This window comes from Macrosteles quadrilineatus, unplaced genomic scaffold, assembly GCF_028750875.1.
Source record: "Macrosteles quadrilineatus isolate MER2022 unplaced genomic scaffold, UCM_ALF_1.0 Scaffold_6__1_contigs__length_79288215, whole genome shotgun sequence".
In the NCBI taxonomy this organism is placed as follows: domain Eukaryota; kingdom Metazoa; phylum Arthropoda; class Insecta; order Hemiptera; family Cicadellidae; genus Macrosteles; species Macrosteles quadrilineatus.
This window is the reverse complement of record NW_026542599.1, coordinates 11,806,895-11,825,339: the sequence shown is the minus strand read 5'-3', so window position 1 is coordinate 11,825,339 and position 18,445 is coordinate 11,806,895. Positions and strand designations below refer to the sequence as shown.

At 37.2% G+C, this 18,445-nt stretch overlaps 1 protein-coding gene across 8 annotated transcripts in view; it reads left to right on the top strand.

Annotated features, from left to right (window-relative positions):
- Window positions 1–18,445, top strand: part of LOC128997671 (aryl hydrocarbon receptor nuclear translocator homolog) — a 129,072-nt gene that overhangs the window by 103,481 nt on the left and 7,146 nt on the right. For 4 of the 8 annotated variants that reach the window (XM_054423316.1, XM_054423315.1, XM_054423310.1 and 1 more), the window contains 7 exons: window positions 302–462; window positions 10,485–10,657; window positions 11,784–11,931; window positions 13,161–13,213; window positions 13,687–13,855; window positions 16,355–16,477; window positions 16,691–16,849. In XM_054423316.1, coding sequence (XP_054279291.1) covers window positions 302–462; window positions 10,485–10,657; window positions 11,784–11,931; window positions 13,161–13,213; window positions 13,687–13,855; window positions 16,355–16,477; window positions 16,691–16,849 — 986 coding nt within the window. The remainder of the gene's footprint in view (window positions 1–301; window positions 463–10,484; window positions 10,658–11,783; window positions 11,932–13,160; window positions 13,214–13,686; window positions 13,856–16,354; window positions 16,478–16,690; window positions 16,850–18,445) is intronic. The other 4 variants (XM_054423317.1, XM_054423311.1, XM_054423312.1 and 1 more) reach the window with 3 other exon arrangements.

The following is an 18,445-nucleotide window of genomic DNA, read 5'->3' as shown; positions in this document are numbered from 1 at the left end:
GAAATTTCAGAGTTTTTGAGGGTGCCCCTATAACCCACTCCCCCTAGGAGTGTGTTACACATAATAAAATATGGAAATGCGTGATAATAGTTGGTATTTTTAGAAGACTGGTTAAACCAATAATTAGTGTTTTCTTTATTAATATTAAGTTGGTGTGATCCAAACTCTCGTTAATCCGGACGACTCCGGTCCCGTCCCAATGTCGGGATTAACGAGGGTTTTGTAGTATTTACTAGTGTAATTGGTATGTTTGTTGTCGCCTTATAATTACCTGGAGGTTCGTGTCTGTTTGAAACAACTGTAGGGAGAACCATTGCGAAATCGAGCGACGGAGGCGCAACAAGATGACGGCCTACATCACCGAGTTGTCCGACATGGTGCCTACCTGCAGCGCGCTGGCGAGGAAACCGGACAAACTCACCATCCTGCGCATGGCTGTGGCTCACATGAAGGCGCTTAGAGGTGAGTGATCACTGTTCAAGTAGTAGTAGTGTTGCACCTAAGTGTGGTTAGACAAAGGCGTAACTCCTAAAGGCGTAACTCCGAAAGGCGTAACTCCAAAAATGCGTAACTCCGAATTTCATAACTCCGAAAGATGCAACTTAGAAAGGCGTAGCTCGAAAGGCGTACATCATAAAGACATAACTCCGAATTGCATAACTCCGAAAGACGTAACTCAGAAAGGCTTAACTCTGAAAAGTACGACTTTGAAAGGCATGACTCCGAATGACATAACTTTGAAACGGCTCTGCTCCAATTCTAAAACTGTAATTCTCTTACCTTTTGTCGGACCAGCGCCTTTCGGGCCAGTGCCTTCTAGTGAAATAGGTTTCGGAGTAATGCCTCATTGTACGCAGCCCTTCCAGGAAAATAGGTGTTGGAGTTATAACTGATTTACATATTCTTTTGGTGCAGTGCATTTCAGCGTGATGTCTTCCAGTAAATTAATTTTTGCAGTAATGCCTGCCTGATGCGTATTCTTTCGAAACAGTGCCTTCCACTGAACCTGTACTTCAATGGCATAGTGCCTTGGATTTTGCTCTATGAACAGATTTTTTAATTCGGTTCTTAGACAAATTGAGGTACAGAAGGGTTTTTAATGTGTTTACGCACACGTTACATGTTATAATATCTCGGGTAGCTGTCTGTAGAAGCAAAAAAAAAACCAAAAACAAATTACCAATTAATTGTTAATTGGGAGGGGGAGAAGTAGTGGAGGATGTTATGTAGTATCAGGGCTAGAGATATACATGTAGTATCGAGAAATGAAATAAAATGAAAAATGTCTTTATTTAAGAGGCGAAGTTAGAAGTCCTCTCTGACACTTAACCTCTAAAACATAAATAGATAAAAACTTATACACTTATATAAGTAAATTTAAATATCAAAGTGCTATATTAAATAAGTAAACATGAAGAATCGAGAGGTACTATTTAAATAAACAATGATTATTTGTTTAGGAGATGAAGCCAAGTTGAGGCAAAACTATGTTTTTGTGATAAACTAATTCAAATTGCATGATGAAGAAAACTCAAAAAATATTGTGTAAAAGAATACTGCAGCTGTGAGGCTGCGAATTAAAAACGGGATCTTAATTCGACGTTAAGTTTAATCTTGTATAGTAGTAAAATTAAATTCCGAAGAAGACCAGAAGATTTTTGAAGGGACCCAACAGTAGATAACGAAAGTTGTTAGAACAAGGAAAATGTTTGATGTAACTTCGACGATGATTGTATTAATGTTTAAAATTTGCAATTAATTGGCAAAGCAGAACTTTAGAGTAAAAGAGGGTTATGAATTGTACATTACTGATACTAAAAGACCGCAATTGTGAAAATAATACTAAATTACTCAAATCAAAACCCTTAGAACATTGAAGAACATTGAAGTAGTGTCAGATAAACGATAAAAACAAATTCCTCTAGATTTCTTCCCCCTTAATCAAAGTACTGTATTCAAGATGCAAATTTATTTGCCTGATACCTGTGTAAATACCTTGCTTGGGTTTATCATTCCAGCATATTATCACGGGATTATCATTAATTTACATAGCAATTTTCCTCTTTACATCCTAACCGTGTTTTGTTCCAAGAAAACACTTTTATGTCATGTGCAGTGAATTGATATACAGCATGTTGGCCGTTGCTAAACAATACTAATTACTCCTTGCAGTAGCCTACGTATAAATTCTTTAACGATTCTTTTCAAACTGTATTGTTTTTCCTGAGACGCTAAGCTCTTGCCCGGGATCATTTCTCATATTACTTCAGAATGCCTAAGTTTGTGGCATTATCACTTAGATATATAATATTTAGATTTTAAATCCAATGGTGATTGGTACGATTCGAACCCGGAAGCTCAAAGACCGAAGTCCCGTGCTGTACAAGACCAGTTCGCTCTTTTCAAACTGCTAGTAGGCCCATTTCACGGTAAAATCTGAATGTTAATTTGGTTTTTAGTAGTTTTTCATGTTTGACTACGTTTGGAAACGCAATCATGTCGTGGTCCTGGAATTCTGCTTTTTTTATCGTTGCACCAAAAATCCATACCTCTGAAAATAATAAAAAATTTCCTCATCACGTATGACACACGTTTTTTTGGGTAGTTGCAAGTAGGAAAAGCACATTGAAATCCGCATGTTTATTATTGTATTCAAAACTGTGATTTCCTAAGGTAACCGACCGCCCCAGGCCCCTAGTGAAACTTTTAGCACAGACAATATAGGCTGCTAGCTCGATACAGAGAGATTCATCATGGACTTAGGGTGATATTTCCCATTGCACTTTTAATTAATGATGCCCACCAACTATTTTGACGTTGAATTAGTAGTGCTCCCTCACAACAACTGTGACAGCGTCAATTGTGTTAAAACTCCCAATATCGTAGGACTTGCGCAACACAATACACAATGCTGTGCACACAATACATTGTATCGGCGACAATGTATTGTGGCCGAGTGCTGTGCAAGCAGCTGTGTTTTGGGTTGAGACACGGACGGGGTGACTGAGCTTATCAATCAGAACTGCAAACTGCACAAACAAACAAACTACGACAGTCGGTGGGAATGAGGCTTTGGATCGGGGAAATGGCCTTCAAAAGGGGGAAATATGGTGGAATGCGGGGAAGTCGGGTATATGCCAGTCTAAGAGATAAAAGCTACTCTAACCTAAAAGATATTCCAGGTAGAGCTAGAATAGGGGGTTCTGTTGGTGTTGGCATGTTGGAGGTATGAGTTCGATCCCCGACATATTTACAAAAATGTGATACGGAATGCGAGTGAGGTTGGGATACATGTAGCATACATACGGGCACCGGAATCACTAAAATTGTCTGTAACTTTTTTGTATAGTATAAGTTATATAGCAATTTTATATAGCTTTTAAGTTATTAGAACAATGTTATATAGCAAAAGGTTTATAGCAGGTTTTGCTACATAGTGTGATCCCGGCTTTAGTTTCATTTGTGCGAGTTTTGGGAACATAGTTAAACTTGGGTACGTTACATGTACTCCATGTCGGCATTATTTAGCTAAATAAACATTGTGTATTCTATTATTCCATTTGTCTTTGTAAGATATATGAGGGTCTTAACTCGTTTTAAACATACAATTCTGATGTTCACAGTATTACAGTTAATGATGGATGTGATTCTAAAATCCTTTACTTGTAAAATTAATTGTTTTCGATTCTGGATCCAGATGCCGTTTCCCATCGGAATGTCAATTTGCTGCTAACATTAAGGTCCAGAGTTACGAGACCAGGGCTAGGAAGGTTCCTATTTTTAAAAACGTAAAAAATTCCATCGGCGGAGATAAACACCAAAACATTAAATAAAACTTCATCAATGTCTGAGAACTTTATAAAAAACTCTTCTGTTGGAAAATGTCTTTTACATCCCTATGATTGTATCAAAGTGATTGTCCCTACCAGCAGCATCAATGATTCACCGCCGGACATGTCCTGACTTGTCCTGACACGTTCAGACCCTGCTAGACACGTGGTCGTAAAGACAACCTCCCCAGAGTCCGATCTAGAAGCACTTTACTTGTTTTATGGCTTTGGTTTGGCTACAACCTACAACGCTCCTACGTGTGTGGCGAATTGTGTAGACTTTTAATGCCAAGTGTACAGATGGTTTGTGCTGTTAAATTTTACTGCGGTTAATGGTCTTTTAAACCGTTAATGTATAATGAGGTTATGTAAGCCAGGATATAGCTGGGTAAATGGTTAGGCTCTGTGCTCTCCTCGGAAGGTCGATGGTTTGATACTGACAAAAAACAGGGTTTTAATATTTTGGAACTGGACTCAACTGTCATCGATCATTGAGATAGATAATATGGTCCTGGCTATAAAGCTAGCTGTTACACGACCAAATCATCCTTTGTGCATCTTCGTATCAAAATGCGATGGTGTGTTAAGTGAACATTGACATCTTGGATCTAGGTACTACAGTTAATCTTTACCATTATACTATAAATATCTGAAGGTTGTTTTTATTAGTATGTTACGTGTTGGTGACGTTTTGGAGCGATTATGACAGCTTTAACTATTATCTGGTTTTACTATTTCTTTAGGCTATGGGTATTTGCATAGTTGTCCAGTAAACATAGAGGACACCGTCGCTAGTGAGATTTCAGGTCTCGAATTCACTCAAAGATTTCTCTCAGGCGAGTGTGTATAAAACTCTGACTTTATACGATAATTTATTCATGTAAAAAAATCTAATCTGTTTACAAAGTTTTGCTCGTGCGCAAACGCTATTTCAATAAGCCGTATCACATTATCTCGAATTTAATTTCATAGATGATTTAAAATATGTGTCACTTGGCAAGACAACTCTTCAGTACTTAAAATCTCCCAATAAAATCCACGACGTATTTTACCTTGTTTTCCACACACTATGGACAGGATCGCTATTTCAATACCACTACCGAAGGGTCTCGTATAGTCGTACTCCCCGAGGAGATCGAACATGAAAGATGAAACAAAGAGTCTACGGTGATGTAGGAGGGGGAGGGGGAGGGAGAAGTAGCGGTGTCTGTGTGATTGTGCGGTTTGTGTTGGAAGGTGTCAGATTGAATTTGGTCCCCCGGGCCGGATGTCGGACTGTCTGTGCTACTTCAAACATCAAACATCGCGACATCACTGTGTCACATTCTACTGTGGTCGATCGTGTCAGTAGATTCTTGCTAAATCTATAGTTAGGAAGTACAGTGGAACCTTGATAACACGACCCTCCATAAAAAGTCACCCTTGATAACCAGTGTCCTTTTCAAACTCCCTAGAATTTATTTTACCCTTTAATTACATGTTATTGCAAACCTCGATAAGAAGTCAACCTTGATAACAAGTCTTATTTGATAATCCCCATGAGAGTCTTGTTATCAAGGTTTTCTACGTTCCATTAAAAAGAAATTACTTTTTCCGTCAATATACTTTCTTTTTTTCCTAAGACGCTAGGTACGAGCCTGGGATTTTTTTCACATTACTTCAGACTAGAACTAGGGGTTGCGGCTTGCGGCATTGATAACATCCATTGTTGATTTGGCGGGATTGAACCCGGGACCACGGGAACTGAAGTCCCGCGCTCTAACCACTAGACCAGTTCGCTCCCCCCGTCAATATACTACCACTATATAATTTGTATGTAACAGGATTGACGTTTTAGATATGTCTAGGTTCTAAACTGACCTATCCGAACACAACCTAATCCTGAACAGAGTTTGTAGATTATTTAACTAACATTTCAACTTTAAAAAAAGTTTAGGTTATGAGTTAGCGGAAAAGGTCCAAAATACACGCTATTACATTATTATTATTATCGTAGCTTGAACTTTCTTCCTTACACTATTTGAAGGTTTATTTTCGTTCACATTTTTATTCATGCTTTGAAGAAAGAACAAGTTTGTGCGACGTTTCGTGGTCTAGAGTCAGATCCCGTCGTCAGGTGGCAAAGTAATTACAGTAAAACAGAACAAGATTAGCAACAAACCCAGTCAAAGCTTGAAAATCGTAAAAGAAAACCACTGATTAATACTTCCTTAGTTCCGCTATTCTTAAAGCTAAACCCAACGTCTGCTGTTTAGTTTTACTCTTTATTTACATTAGTTTCTCCACGATTGGAAAAATTAAACGACATGATTTCCTAAAGTCCAATGAACCTGGTTTGTGAACTCGTTCGAATTAACGTAGGTTTACACGAGGTAATTTAATCAAAATTGGATTATATTTACTCGAGTTATCGTGCTAACGGAAACATACATGTGAACGGGGTGGTGATTTTGGCCTCTGGAGTTATCTAAACGAAAAAGTAAAGTGGCCCTGGAGCTAGGTCTTACCAGGAGACCTCACTCTCTATATGAAAATTTAACTAAAAATACAACCTGTTAACTTTAACTAATCTAGCAGTTCAACATGATCACTGACCGATTCGTCTGTTTAACATCATTACGTGCGTAGGGCGACTACAGTGACAGTAAGGGATGATGTGTATGTGTGGGGTAGTTGCGGTCGGAGAGCATGTCTCATTGTTGGCCATTATACCTGTCACTGTCGACCGCTTGTCATTGTACTACCACAACCCTTCATACAATCGCTACAATTAGTTAAAAAATCTACATAGTTAGTTATAGAGATGCGCGGGTTAGTTTGAACTGTAAATACATTGAACCAGTTATGTTTGTTCTACCAAGATCGAAATTGGGCATCCGTTTTGTCTATAGATTTGTTGTATGTTAGATCTTCGCATTAGGATTCTAGGCCTAGAACCGTTTACACATTACTTTAGGTTGGGCCTAGAAGTTCGTGGGAAATCGCGCGCCATTGGTGATTGCCGGGGTTCGAACTCGGGAACCTTGGGCACTGAAGCCCCGACTTTTGCCACACCTTACATGGTTTTCCATTAATTAGACGAGAAATATGTTTATTCGATAGTTTTTCTATACCAACTCGTTATTTATTGTGTCTACTTTAATGGCATTTATTGACGCTTTTTGTTAGGGATTGTTCTAAAACTCTGGTCTTGTCACTATCTAACGTCGACCTGTTGGAACGCATCATGAATTTGATTGTCCAATGACAAATGGCATCTGGTAACTCACCCGCTTGGATTCGAACCAGCGACCTTAAGATTTGAAGGCGAACATAACCACTCGGCTACCCACACAATTTGAATACACATGTGTAATTTCGTTTACCATAATTTTCGTACGGTGTATTATAGTAGTACGATAATTACCGTATAGTACCATAATTTTCGGTGTATTATAGTAGTACGATAATTACCGTATAGTACCATAATTTTCGGTGTATTAGCAGTACGATAATTATCGTATAGTACCATAATCAGTCTGCATCACTGCATCGCCTGTCTGTCTCAGTACAGTACAGTAATTAGTCACGTATCCGTCCATTGTTTACGACCCAGAGTACTTTTTATTTCCCAATTATTATTTCAGCGAGTCTTAGAAATCAAGAGGCCAAGACGCAACTTGATTGTTGGGCAAATTAAAACCACCCCTTCCCCTACTCACCCTTCCCACCCGCCTCGACGTTGACGTATACAAATTACATTTTAAGTTGAAGCGTAATTTAGACTCGGTCGTAAACGTAATCTCTGTCCGACTCGTGTTGTAAACGGTGAACGCCTCATTGCGGATATTATTACGTTTTTAATTAACTGAGTGTTAATTTTGTGAACGTGGTTTGTGTGGCTTAATTAGATGTTTTGCGGGATTTGTTGATATGAGATTTGATAAGAAATTTGGATATGATATGTTTCGTGAGGGAGTGTTATAGATATTGTAATGTTTGGGTTAGATTTTACAGGTTTTCATTTAGTTATCATTACTTTCTTCTTTGATCAAAACTCGGTGACATTATAAATTTATATTTTAGTAAAACTTCTGTAACAATAATAAATTTTAACTTTAAATAAATGTGTTTTCTCTTCCTACAGTTTTTTTACATTTAAACAATGTGCAAAAGTATTTTTATCAATTTAACATTAAAAAGCAAGAAAAAAATGATTCCTCAGTTCTTGTCCAAATTAAGCTTAAAAGATATCGTTGAAATCTGCATAAAATTTGCTAAATTTATGGCCTATCGCAGTTCTTTTGTAAAAATTAACGATTTTCATAGAATATGGCATCAAATATTTAAAATAGCCGTCGTTTTTATTAAAACGGTTTAAGAAGTTTTATTCGTATTTTGTAAAAATATAGTGGTCAATAAGATAAACATTTTTGCTGGATTTCAATCCTATTGCTCAAACCATCAAGGAGGTATGAATGTTTTTGTACTAAACACATACAGACAGATACAGTAGACCGTAAACGGAGTGAGATAGGACATATATTATAAAACATTTTTTGTTTCTTTTGACATGCTTAATAACGTGACAAAATTTGTTCATATGGTTGCAAGACACCCTGTATAGTATGTTGTTTGATACGGAACTCAAATTAACAGAGGCTTTTCCATAAATATTTTACTGAAAGGGTGTCTGCGTCTTTTAGCGAACTCCCCAATAGGGAATCGATATTACTATAGGTCTCATGGTAAGACCTAGACTCGGGACGGTTTTACTTTTTCGTGTTAATGTACCCAGAGGTTAAAGACGCCATCCATTCAAATTTGTATGTATCTATGTCCGTCAACACGATTACTCGAGTAAAAATCATGGACTGATGAAATCCGGTATGTGCAAACCTACATTTACTCGATCGAGCTCAAGTTATTGCCACCTTTAGGTTTTTACATTTAGCACCATTAATGTAATGTCAAGATTTAGAAAACATGAATAATTTTCATGATGACTATTAAATACAACTTTATAAAAACATTTATATTCTACAGTTATTGTATAAACCTATTCTAACATCACGTTTTCTGACTCGAACTTAGTTGTAATGGGAATTATCAGTTGAGAATCACATATAACCACTTCTCATCCTTATCTGCCCAGCTTACAGTTATTCAAGGGGGATTTGCAAGTTGAGCCATTAAGACGTGATATGCTGGTTGCCTGTTAGTTACTTACTGTTGCTGTAGGATTAACTGTCTCTGTTAAACACAATTGTTATCAACAAGATATGAGTTTTCACCTCTTTAAACTGTTGGTAATTTTTTTAATATTTTTTGTCTTTTTAAGATCTTGAAATTATCTTTACCTGGAAGGAAAAAAATTATGTCAAATAACACTTGTAAACTTAAACAAGTGTTATTTGACATAATTTTTTTACTTTCAGGTAATTTAATAACATGTATGATGCTGATCAGGAAACTATTTATAAATATTCTGTGTAACCATTAAGGTATACAACAACGCTTTAGTACCAATACTACTACTATTTGTACTATTTGTTTTTTTACTCTTTTAAATAGTTGAGATAAATTGCAAAACTTTACGATTTAGGGGTTAAAAATGGGTGAAACCAATTTTTTACCAATAAAACCCCCTTCCTTGGTGGATAAATTTAGGGTAGCACACATTTTAAAGGTGCAGTTGTTATTATTATTATTCTTGTAAAAATAACAATGCTTCAATGCTCAACTTAGTTTTTATCTCTACACAATGGCTATATAATAACAGTAAAAATTTGAAAAAAAAAATTTGAAAAGAAATTTTAAATGTCACAAGACTTAAGGAGGACTTAAGGGAATAATGTTCCTATGACTCGATCTTGTTGGCTTACAAACTTAATCACACATGTGAAATTTAATAACCAAAATTGCTCAAGATAGGCCCTATCGTGTTTACATAAAAATTTTAAACGAATAATGTACTTGGCCTGTGGGAACATCAGAATGAAAAAAATTAATTGTTACCAGACCTAGGTTTTTCCGTGCCACCAACGGTAATTGCTTCTTTCCTACAGGAAAATTGGCTAAAAACTGTAAACCTTTGGCACACTTGAGTGTCAAGTGAAGAAAATGTATCCGATTATGGTAGTATGCAAAAAGATGTATATTCATAGAGCTAAATCCAAGGTTTCTACCAGTAAGCCAATATGGTTCTACATAATTTGTTTTAAGGAGATCACTCGATTCTCTTATCGTAAGACATCTTTTATTGACCACGTAAACATCTGTTTGAAACTAAAAATTATGCTTATTACATCTAATCACAGAAATGTGAACTCTTTCATCTATGGTCCAATGCATTATCATTGTTGGGCTATGAAACAACACAGGCTGTGTATGTTGCCATCGTATTTAAAAGTAATTTTAAGGTACTGTTTATTTTGATATTTTTTTTTCTTTAATTTAAATGATATTATGTACAATTACGATGCTCTATGCGATGTAACTTAGGACAAAGATTAGTGTAGCACGCTGTATTAGAACATTTGTGTTGTTTGTATTCAATTAGATCAAATATCTCAACGAAGGATCTTGGCAATCATAAGTAGTCTGTTCTTTGGAAACATTTTAGTTTGTAAACAACATACCGCTAACAATAACTGAGTGTCGTGTTTGTTGTAGGTACAGGCAACACCAGCACAGACGGCACATATAAACCTTCGTTCCTCACAGACCAGGAGCTGAAACACCTGATACTAGAAGCAGCTGATGGCTTCTTGTTTGTAGTCACATGTGACACTGGTCGCGTCATCTACGTCTCCGACAGTGTCAGTCCTGTCCTCAACCATTCCCAGGTATGCTGGTCCATTCTTTCTGATTTCAATTTGATTTTTAAAATTTTGTACAGCTCGTGACGTCTAAGCTGGCACTTGGCCGATTACTACTAGTAGCTAGTTCAAAAAAATGTTGTCCCGTCATGCGGGTTGCATCAACTGCCTCCTCGTCAGCCATATAAAGGCGCTCAAGTACATAATACAAAGGGAGTCAACCTCGCGAGGCAGCGGAAATGTTTGCAGTCCGGACTTTTCCCTACCTCCACCCTCCTCCCGCCTACACTGCCCGCGCTAGGCCAAGTGCCCGCTTAGATTTCACGAGCTGTACCGGAACTAATTTTGTGTAATATTTAATGTAGATTGTTAACTGTGGAATTTTGTTATGTCAGACCCCAGAGGGGAGCGGATCACATATTTTACTTTTACTAAATAATAGAGTTTCTCTGTTTTCAAACCAGTTCAACTAGTTAAGCTTGTTTTTCATTGAAACGATTGCCTCTTCTACGTTTTAAAGCTATTGTCATAAATAAAATAACTGCCAATGGACTTCCACTAGAACTGTCAAAATAAAAATAAAGCAAAACTTACCAAACCTCTTTGTTTGTTTACCCTGTGACTATGTTTTGAGGTGTGCATGTAGTTCCATAGGAAGTTTTCCTTAGAATAGTCAGGTATTGAGCACGCTAAAACAAAACGTAGAGTAAATTACCGGAGCCCAAAACCCGGTTACACCTTGCTGAAGGTGTAAACTTGATATGCTTGTCTATAGTGTATAGGCATGCCCATAGACAAGTAAGGAACAGAGGATGTACTCCATGGTATACTTAAGTGGTTTTTATCACTAGACGCTGGTGTTTAGGGCACTCATTTACTACAATGCTCACCATGAAGGAAGACCTTGTGTCCTGTGTGATAAAGACTTTTGCACAGTACTTGTTGTTCAGGCTCTTCCTCGCCCATCACATGTATATTTTTGTCACAACATACCAAAGCTGAACTCGCAAGGTTGTCCCATAAGTGTGTTTCCTCTGTTCCTTCCTTCTCTGTGGCATACCGCACTGGTAACCAGAGATTCGACACTCAAACTATCCTGTATTTATAAAACCATCTCAGCACAGTGTTGTTAACCGTTTGTTTTGTTGTGCAGAGTGATTGGTTTGGGTCGAGCATCTTTGAGCATCTCCACCCCGAGGATGTAGAGAAGGTGAGAGAGCAACTGAGCACCCAGGAGCCCCAGAACTCCGGCAGGATACTGGACCTCAAGACAGGAACTGTCAAGAAAGAGGGCCACCAGTGTGAGTATACTGCTAATTTGTACTGCACCATTTATAACAGTTGCCTAACCTGTAACCATTGACTAACTTAACCTAACCTAATGGTACATCCAGAGTGCACGCCGATTCAGATACAGATTTTCGGCGCTTGCTTAATCTGAGTCATATATTTTGTGGGTGGCCACAGTAGAAGCAAGAAATACGCCGCCGGTACTGACAGAGAAACAAGTCAGTCGTTGTTATGGAATTGTGGGATGAGGAATAAACGTGTAAAATTATAGCGTCTGAAACTGATTCGAAGTTACAGCCAGTGAAACATGGTATTCAAGATATTATATATCTCTTTTCCTATAGCTAGAAATGATATAGCTTCTTTCTATATTGCGTTGAGTGGGAACCACTGAAACGTATTATTAATTGGACATCGTATTGTAAGAAACTGGTGTAACCTACATTAAAAAAGATAGTGAAGACCGTTTAGTGGTAACCCTAAAAGTAGGATTGAAAAAATAAATATTTTACCATAAAAACATAGTTAATTTAACTAAATAGTATGCGTACGAGCAAAATCTGAATCGGAATCCGAAACAAGAATGAAGAATTCATTCTGGTTAGCAGTTAGTTGCCTGCGTACGGGCTCGGAAACCGGCAGCCACTACGGCCACTTCCATTTGAATGCAAGTGCCCCGAAAATCTGAATCTGAATCGGCATGCACTCTGGTAACATTGGTAGACAATCAACATGAACTTGCTATGGCCAATTACGCAAACAGAAAATAGTTGAATTAGCCACTCATAGAGAGTGCTGCTCTAAAAATTCCACATTTTTGTATTGATGTCTAAACTGGTAGGGTATGGGTTTTTAGGGTATGCTTAGCCTCCTATAATTGAATAAGGTATACTATACTTCAGTAAGATTCACAGGTAATTAATGTGTTACCAATACTTGTAATTATTGAAGAATTTCTTTGATTTTAATTATATAATATTCAACTTGTAGGACCTTGGTTGTTACCTTACCTTACCTCCTTGGCCACTCAAACCTAAAGAAGGTTTTTGGCCTCGCCAACAAGTTGCAATATTATTAATATTAACAACCAACCTTGTTTGTTGCAATAAGATTTTTATTATATGGATTCAACAATGAATCAATACCAGCTATGACATCTTTTGTTCTAGTTATCTTTAGTTATATTTGTGTAATCAAGCTAAGTTCTTTCAACTGCCTAATTGTGGATTTTCCTTTACAGCATCTATGAGACTTTGTATGGGGTCAAGGAGAGGGTTCATTTGCCGAATGAAGGTAATTCCTGTTCACAGTTCAAGTTATCCACTTTTTACTTCAATGTACACACCTAGTATTAACTGGAATCAAATTAAGATAAAAACAATTAGCTTATCGGTAGGTGAAACTTAAAATCCTGATAAAATACTGAACTGTTTCAAATTGAATAAAAATATGCAGTATTTTCTAAAAAATACTTAGACTAGCTTGTGTAACAGTAACTCATATTAGTGAGTCAGTGGCTCAGTTGGTAGCTTCACAGACTTTGGGTCTAAGGCAGCGATGCCGTGGGTTCGGATTCAGGTACCTGCCGTTACTTTTTATCAGTACACTTCACCCTTGTACAGTACTAGCTGACCCCTTCCTTTGCTGGATATGTTCCACGTACAGGCATCAGTGGCCCATGTGGAGAGGCAAATGGAAGGGAAAAGAGGCCGCCAAAATCATTAAACAAAATCTGGATTCTCTATCATTTCTCTGTGTTTTCATAGGTTGGCAACCTTGGTCCAGACAGTATGGCGACAGGACACCTCAACAGACTGAAGCAGCGTAACAGTCTGGGGCCCTCGCGCGAGGGACTCAACTACGCGGTCGTCCACTGCACGGGCTACATCAAAAACTGGCCGCCCACAGGTCAGTTCGACAACCACGCGCTCTCCGGTAAGTTGCCACTCGGTAATGTGTCCCCGGGGCCTTACACACTACCCGCAACTTGGAGTCGAGGTGTCTTAAATATAAACAAATCAATAAAAACATCTTAATTTGGTAACCTTTTTCTGCTACATCAGATTTCCAGTACAACTATCATCTAGTCTACTACTATACATTATCATTGAACAATAAAAAAAAATTTGATGCTCTAATATTTGCTTGATGTGGCTGATTTTAGGCTCTCGGGTAGCCTTTGTACATTGAGGGTGCATAATAAGAGTTACTTTTTATCCCGACCTCAAAGGAAATGATTGGAAAGAGAAGCTTATTTATAGTGTCTTGTCACATATTTTCAAAAAAATATACACAGCGGTAACAACTTTTTAAATGTCTGCGCCAGTGGCATTTTATGAAGTTGTCTGTCACGCTTCTAAGGGAAATCGGTCTAAACACCTAATTATTGTGGATCTGCTGGGATTAAACTATCCTCTCTTGCTTAGAAGTCTGAGCACACAATTAACAAAATTTTAATGTTTAAACTCTGCGTAAGGCTTGTTTGCCACAGACATTGAGATTGTGGAGTAATTTTATTTTGTTTTTAAAATATTTTGTACCGTCACAGTGTTTTGTTTCTAATAGACCGTGTCATGGTTGTTACATTTAACCAATGATTTGGTTATGTTGATTATATAATATGTAAATTGAAAAGCGTTTGTGTAAATAATTTTCAGCTTATATTGCTTTGAAAACATGAAAAGTATAATGTTTAAAAGTATTGTAGAGTTTGGATTTTATAACAACCACTGTGCTATTTTACAAATAAAGAGTAGAATTCGACTACTCTTACTGCCACTGCCGGCCCAAATTGTGTTCATATTGGGACCATCGATTGAATATTTCTAATCAATATTCTTTAAAAGGAATCAATAAAGCCTCGAAATTCAGACGATTCTGGTTAGTTTTTTCATCTTGCAATTTATCCTTTTTTTTGGAATATGCACAGAAGGTTATGAATGTTAAATCTTCCAATACAAATATAGTTTTAAAATTATTCTATCTTACTGTATTTATTCTACAAACAAAAGATGGCTTATTACAATTAGTCTTAAAATTTATTTCCTTTGATGTTGTAAATGTTTAAATATTTTACCATTAGGTTTTATGTAGTTATGAGAAAATGCTGGGTAGCATGTGTATGGCCCCATTTACTCTAATAGAGTTTTTTAGATTTTTTGAATAGTTATAATATACAGGTCAATAAGTTAATAAAATATCTTTATTATCACTATTTTCTCTTAAATTAAATTAAATTAACCTGGAAAAGTTATAAAAAACCAATAGATTGGGGTTTTACTTTTTAAAGCAGGACTATCAGTCAAATGAGTTCTTTCCCAAGACTATTCGTTAGTGTACCACCTTGTTCGCTCATTGCCTATAATAGTAGTCAGAGGACACTATTTTCGGGTCATATGATCCATTATTAAATCCAACCTGAAACTAATAATTCTTAGATAACTTTTTGGGTCCAAAGAGACGGGTAAGGTTGACTTACCTTGTTGTGTATTTTTATTTCAGATGATCAAAAAGATAGGGAAGTCAGTTACTCAAAATAATTGATTAAGATAAATTGTTACATTTTTGACGATAGATTGTCAGCAATTGACTTCATGAAACATTGAAACACACTGACTATTTGGAGTCCGTCTGCTGACCTTATTAGCCAAGAGCTTTGTGAATCTAACTCCACCTGCTACAGATGTTCTTTCCACTTGCCTGTAGTTGATTTAACTACTTGCATATCTTAAACTTTAAAAATCATAAACAATTTAAAAATTGATAAGTACTGTACATATTTGCACTCAAAGTAAAAATATTTTTGTCATCATATCAAAATATTTGGCCATTTAACCTAAATTGGGCTTAAAGTATTAAACCTTAAAACAAATTCTGTTTTTCATTTTTATGCCTATAGTATTTTACAGGGTTAGACCTAAGTATTTTTTTTTTCATGGGTTCGTTGCTACATTTGAATCTCGACTTACTCCTCGTGGACCGCCATTGGAGGTGGAGAGACAATGAACCCACGAAAAACAAGATATTTAGGTCTAACAAAGATGTGCGGAGTTTAAACATTCTAACTTATATTGTTTTTAAGAAAAGTGTAGTCAGTTTAGTGGCAATAATAAAGATTAAATCTGTTACCCTCACCAAAGTTTGAGACACTTGCTACTCTTTAATTACTAATTTTTTGCGGAATAATTTATATTCAGTAAAAAATTGTTTTCAAAAAGATTCTTTACCAAAGGACAACTTTAATTTAATTTGCTTCTTCAACTAATTTGGGTGTGGCTTGGAAACTAAAGATGACACGTTTTATAAGCGGTTGAAGACAAGTTAGCTGTGCCAATGTTTCATATAGTTATTTGGTTGTCAGCAGGACTTTTGTATTGTATTTGTGGGTTGTTGTATTGTGTTTGTGGGTTGTTATATCGTTGTTGTGGTTGTCAGCAGGGGTACAGATGGAGAGGCAAGAGGAGGACGGAACACACTGTTGTCTTGTCGCCATTGGTCGTCTACAAGTGACATCGACACCTAACACTAGTGATCTTGCCGGCGCCAACAGTAATGCAGGTAAATTAATCGTATATTCCGTTCATTTATTTTCAGTAATAACTTGATTTTTTCCTTCTCAATATCTTACGTAGTTGATTTTTTTTAAATTCTCAGTACCGACTTGATTAATTTTGGATTCTCAATACCTACTTGTTACTTCATCAAGTGATGCTCTTTTGCTACTTGTGACATTTAATGGTCATCACAACTAATGGTTTGTTTGTGATGCAGAGTTCATATCCCGCCACTCGATGGATGGAAAGTTCACGTTCGTGGATCAGCGTGTGATTACACTTCTAGGGTACACTCCACCCGAGCTTCTGGGGAAATCCTGCTTTGAGTTCTTCCACCCGGAAGATCAGACCCACATGAAGGAGAGCTTTGAACAAGGTAAATCATAACGTTATCCTAGAGTAAAACATGGTTGTTTATTAAAAACAGTTGAATTCCTGAGCTAATTATGTGCCTTGTGATACAGAATGGCGAAGAACTTAATTTCCTATAGTGAAGTAGTTGTTGCTGTAGTCTACATGATAAGACCATTGTGTAGTTTTTTAAGATTCCAAGAACAGGGTTGCCACCAGCCATGAAAACCTTGAAAAGCGTGAATTATGCGTGAATTTAGGTGACCATGAAAAAGTGCGTGAATTATGCGTGAATTTCGTCATTGGACCATGAATTCTCAAAATCATTATTAACAATTCAGCCAAAACCCCTAAATGTGCTGAATCAAATACTCCGTATTAAAACCATTCTCGAAATGAACACCGAGATAAAACGTCAAAGTGGGAGTGTCGAGATAAAAAGTTTTGTTGCCATGCCACGAACAGAAACGATTGCGTAGTTTATTCAAGGTCAAATCCGATCGTAACCGACGTCTGCCGAGTAGTCTAGAGATGGGAATTATCGTTGTTTTCCGGCAACGGTTATAACGATAACGCACTGCCCAATAACGTGTTGCGGCAACCTGTTATTTCAATAACGATTGCCAACTCAACTCGTTGCCGCTATAAACCGTTGTCCGCCGGTCGGTGTTGCGGCGTTCAGTTATCATTGTCGGTTGATCAGTTCAGTTTTCAGTTGTAGTCGGGAGTCGGGCGTTGCCGCGTTGTCCAGACAGAATGCGTTATTCTAGTTCGTTTCAGAAGTTATCGTTGCTCTGGTAGCGTTGCGGCAACGGCACTAATGGCAATGCATGTTTTCGTTTTTGTTGTCCGCGCGGCTTTCCTGCAACATTGTGTAGATAGATACGTTATTATAATAACAGGGAGTTCTCCGCAACGTGTTGCCGCGATAACGTTGCCGTGGCCGCAACACTGTTATTCATCCTGTTATGTTATAACGCCCATCTCTACCGAGTACCGATCTACCGATAAAATCGTGCTTTCGGAGCTAAAACATCGATCACATCGATGTTTGTTCCGAGTTTCTCGTCTGTTCTCTGCACTGTAACAGCCAATTAACCTAAAACCAATACAATTCAGTTACGGAAAACATCAATATTTCATTACTTTTGTTGGCCTAAAAGACCGATGTAACAAATCAAATCATCGGTTCGGTAATCTACCATCGATGTAAACAAATAACTTCGAACATCGATAGAAAAGACATCGATGTTTCGAAAACATCGACAATCGGGATTGATGCTCGCTCTCATTCTCTACTCTCTACTCTAGTGTTCGTGTGGAAGGAAATTCAGAGTAACCATAACCTAAAAGTTTTAAACTGATCTGAGTGATCTGAAACTTAGTTTTAGAAACGAGTCAACGTTTGAAGTAGTGGTGGACACTGGACAGTAAGATCACTTGTTGCACTCGTGATTCCGTTTTGTGCTTCTTATAATTGATTACCCAACACTCAGTGGAACAAGTGTTCAAATTAAATATTTTTTATTACTGATATATTATACTTCCGATACTTTACAACGTTAAAATAAGAAGTACCTTGCCTTGCCATAAAGGTCAAAATGTCTTGCGCCGGCTGGAA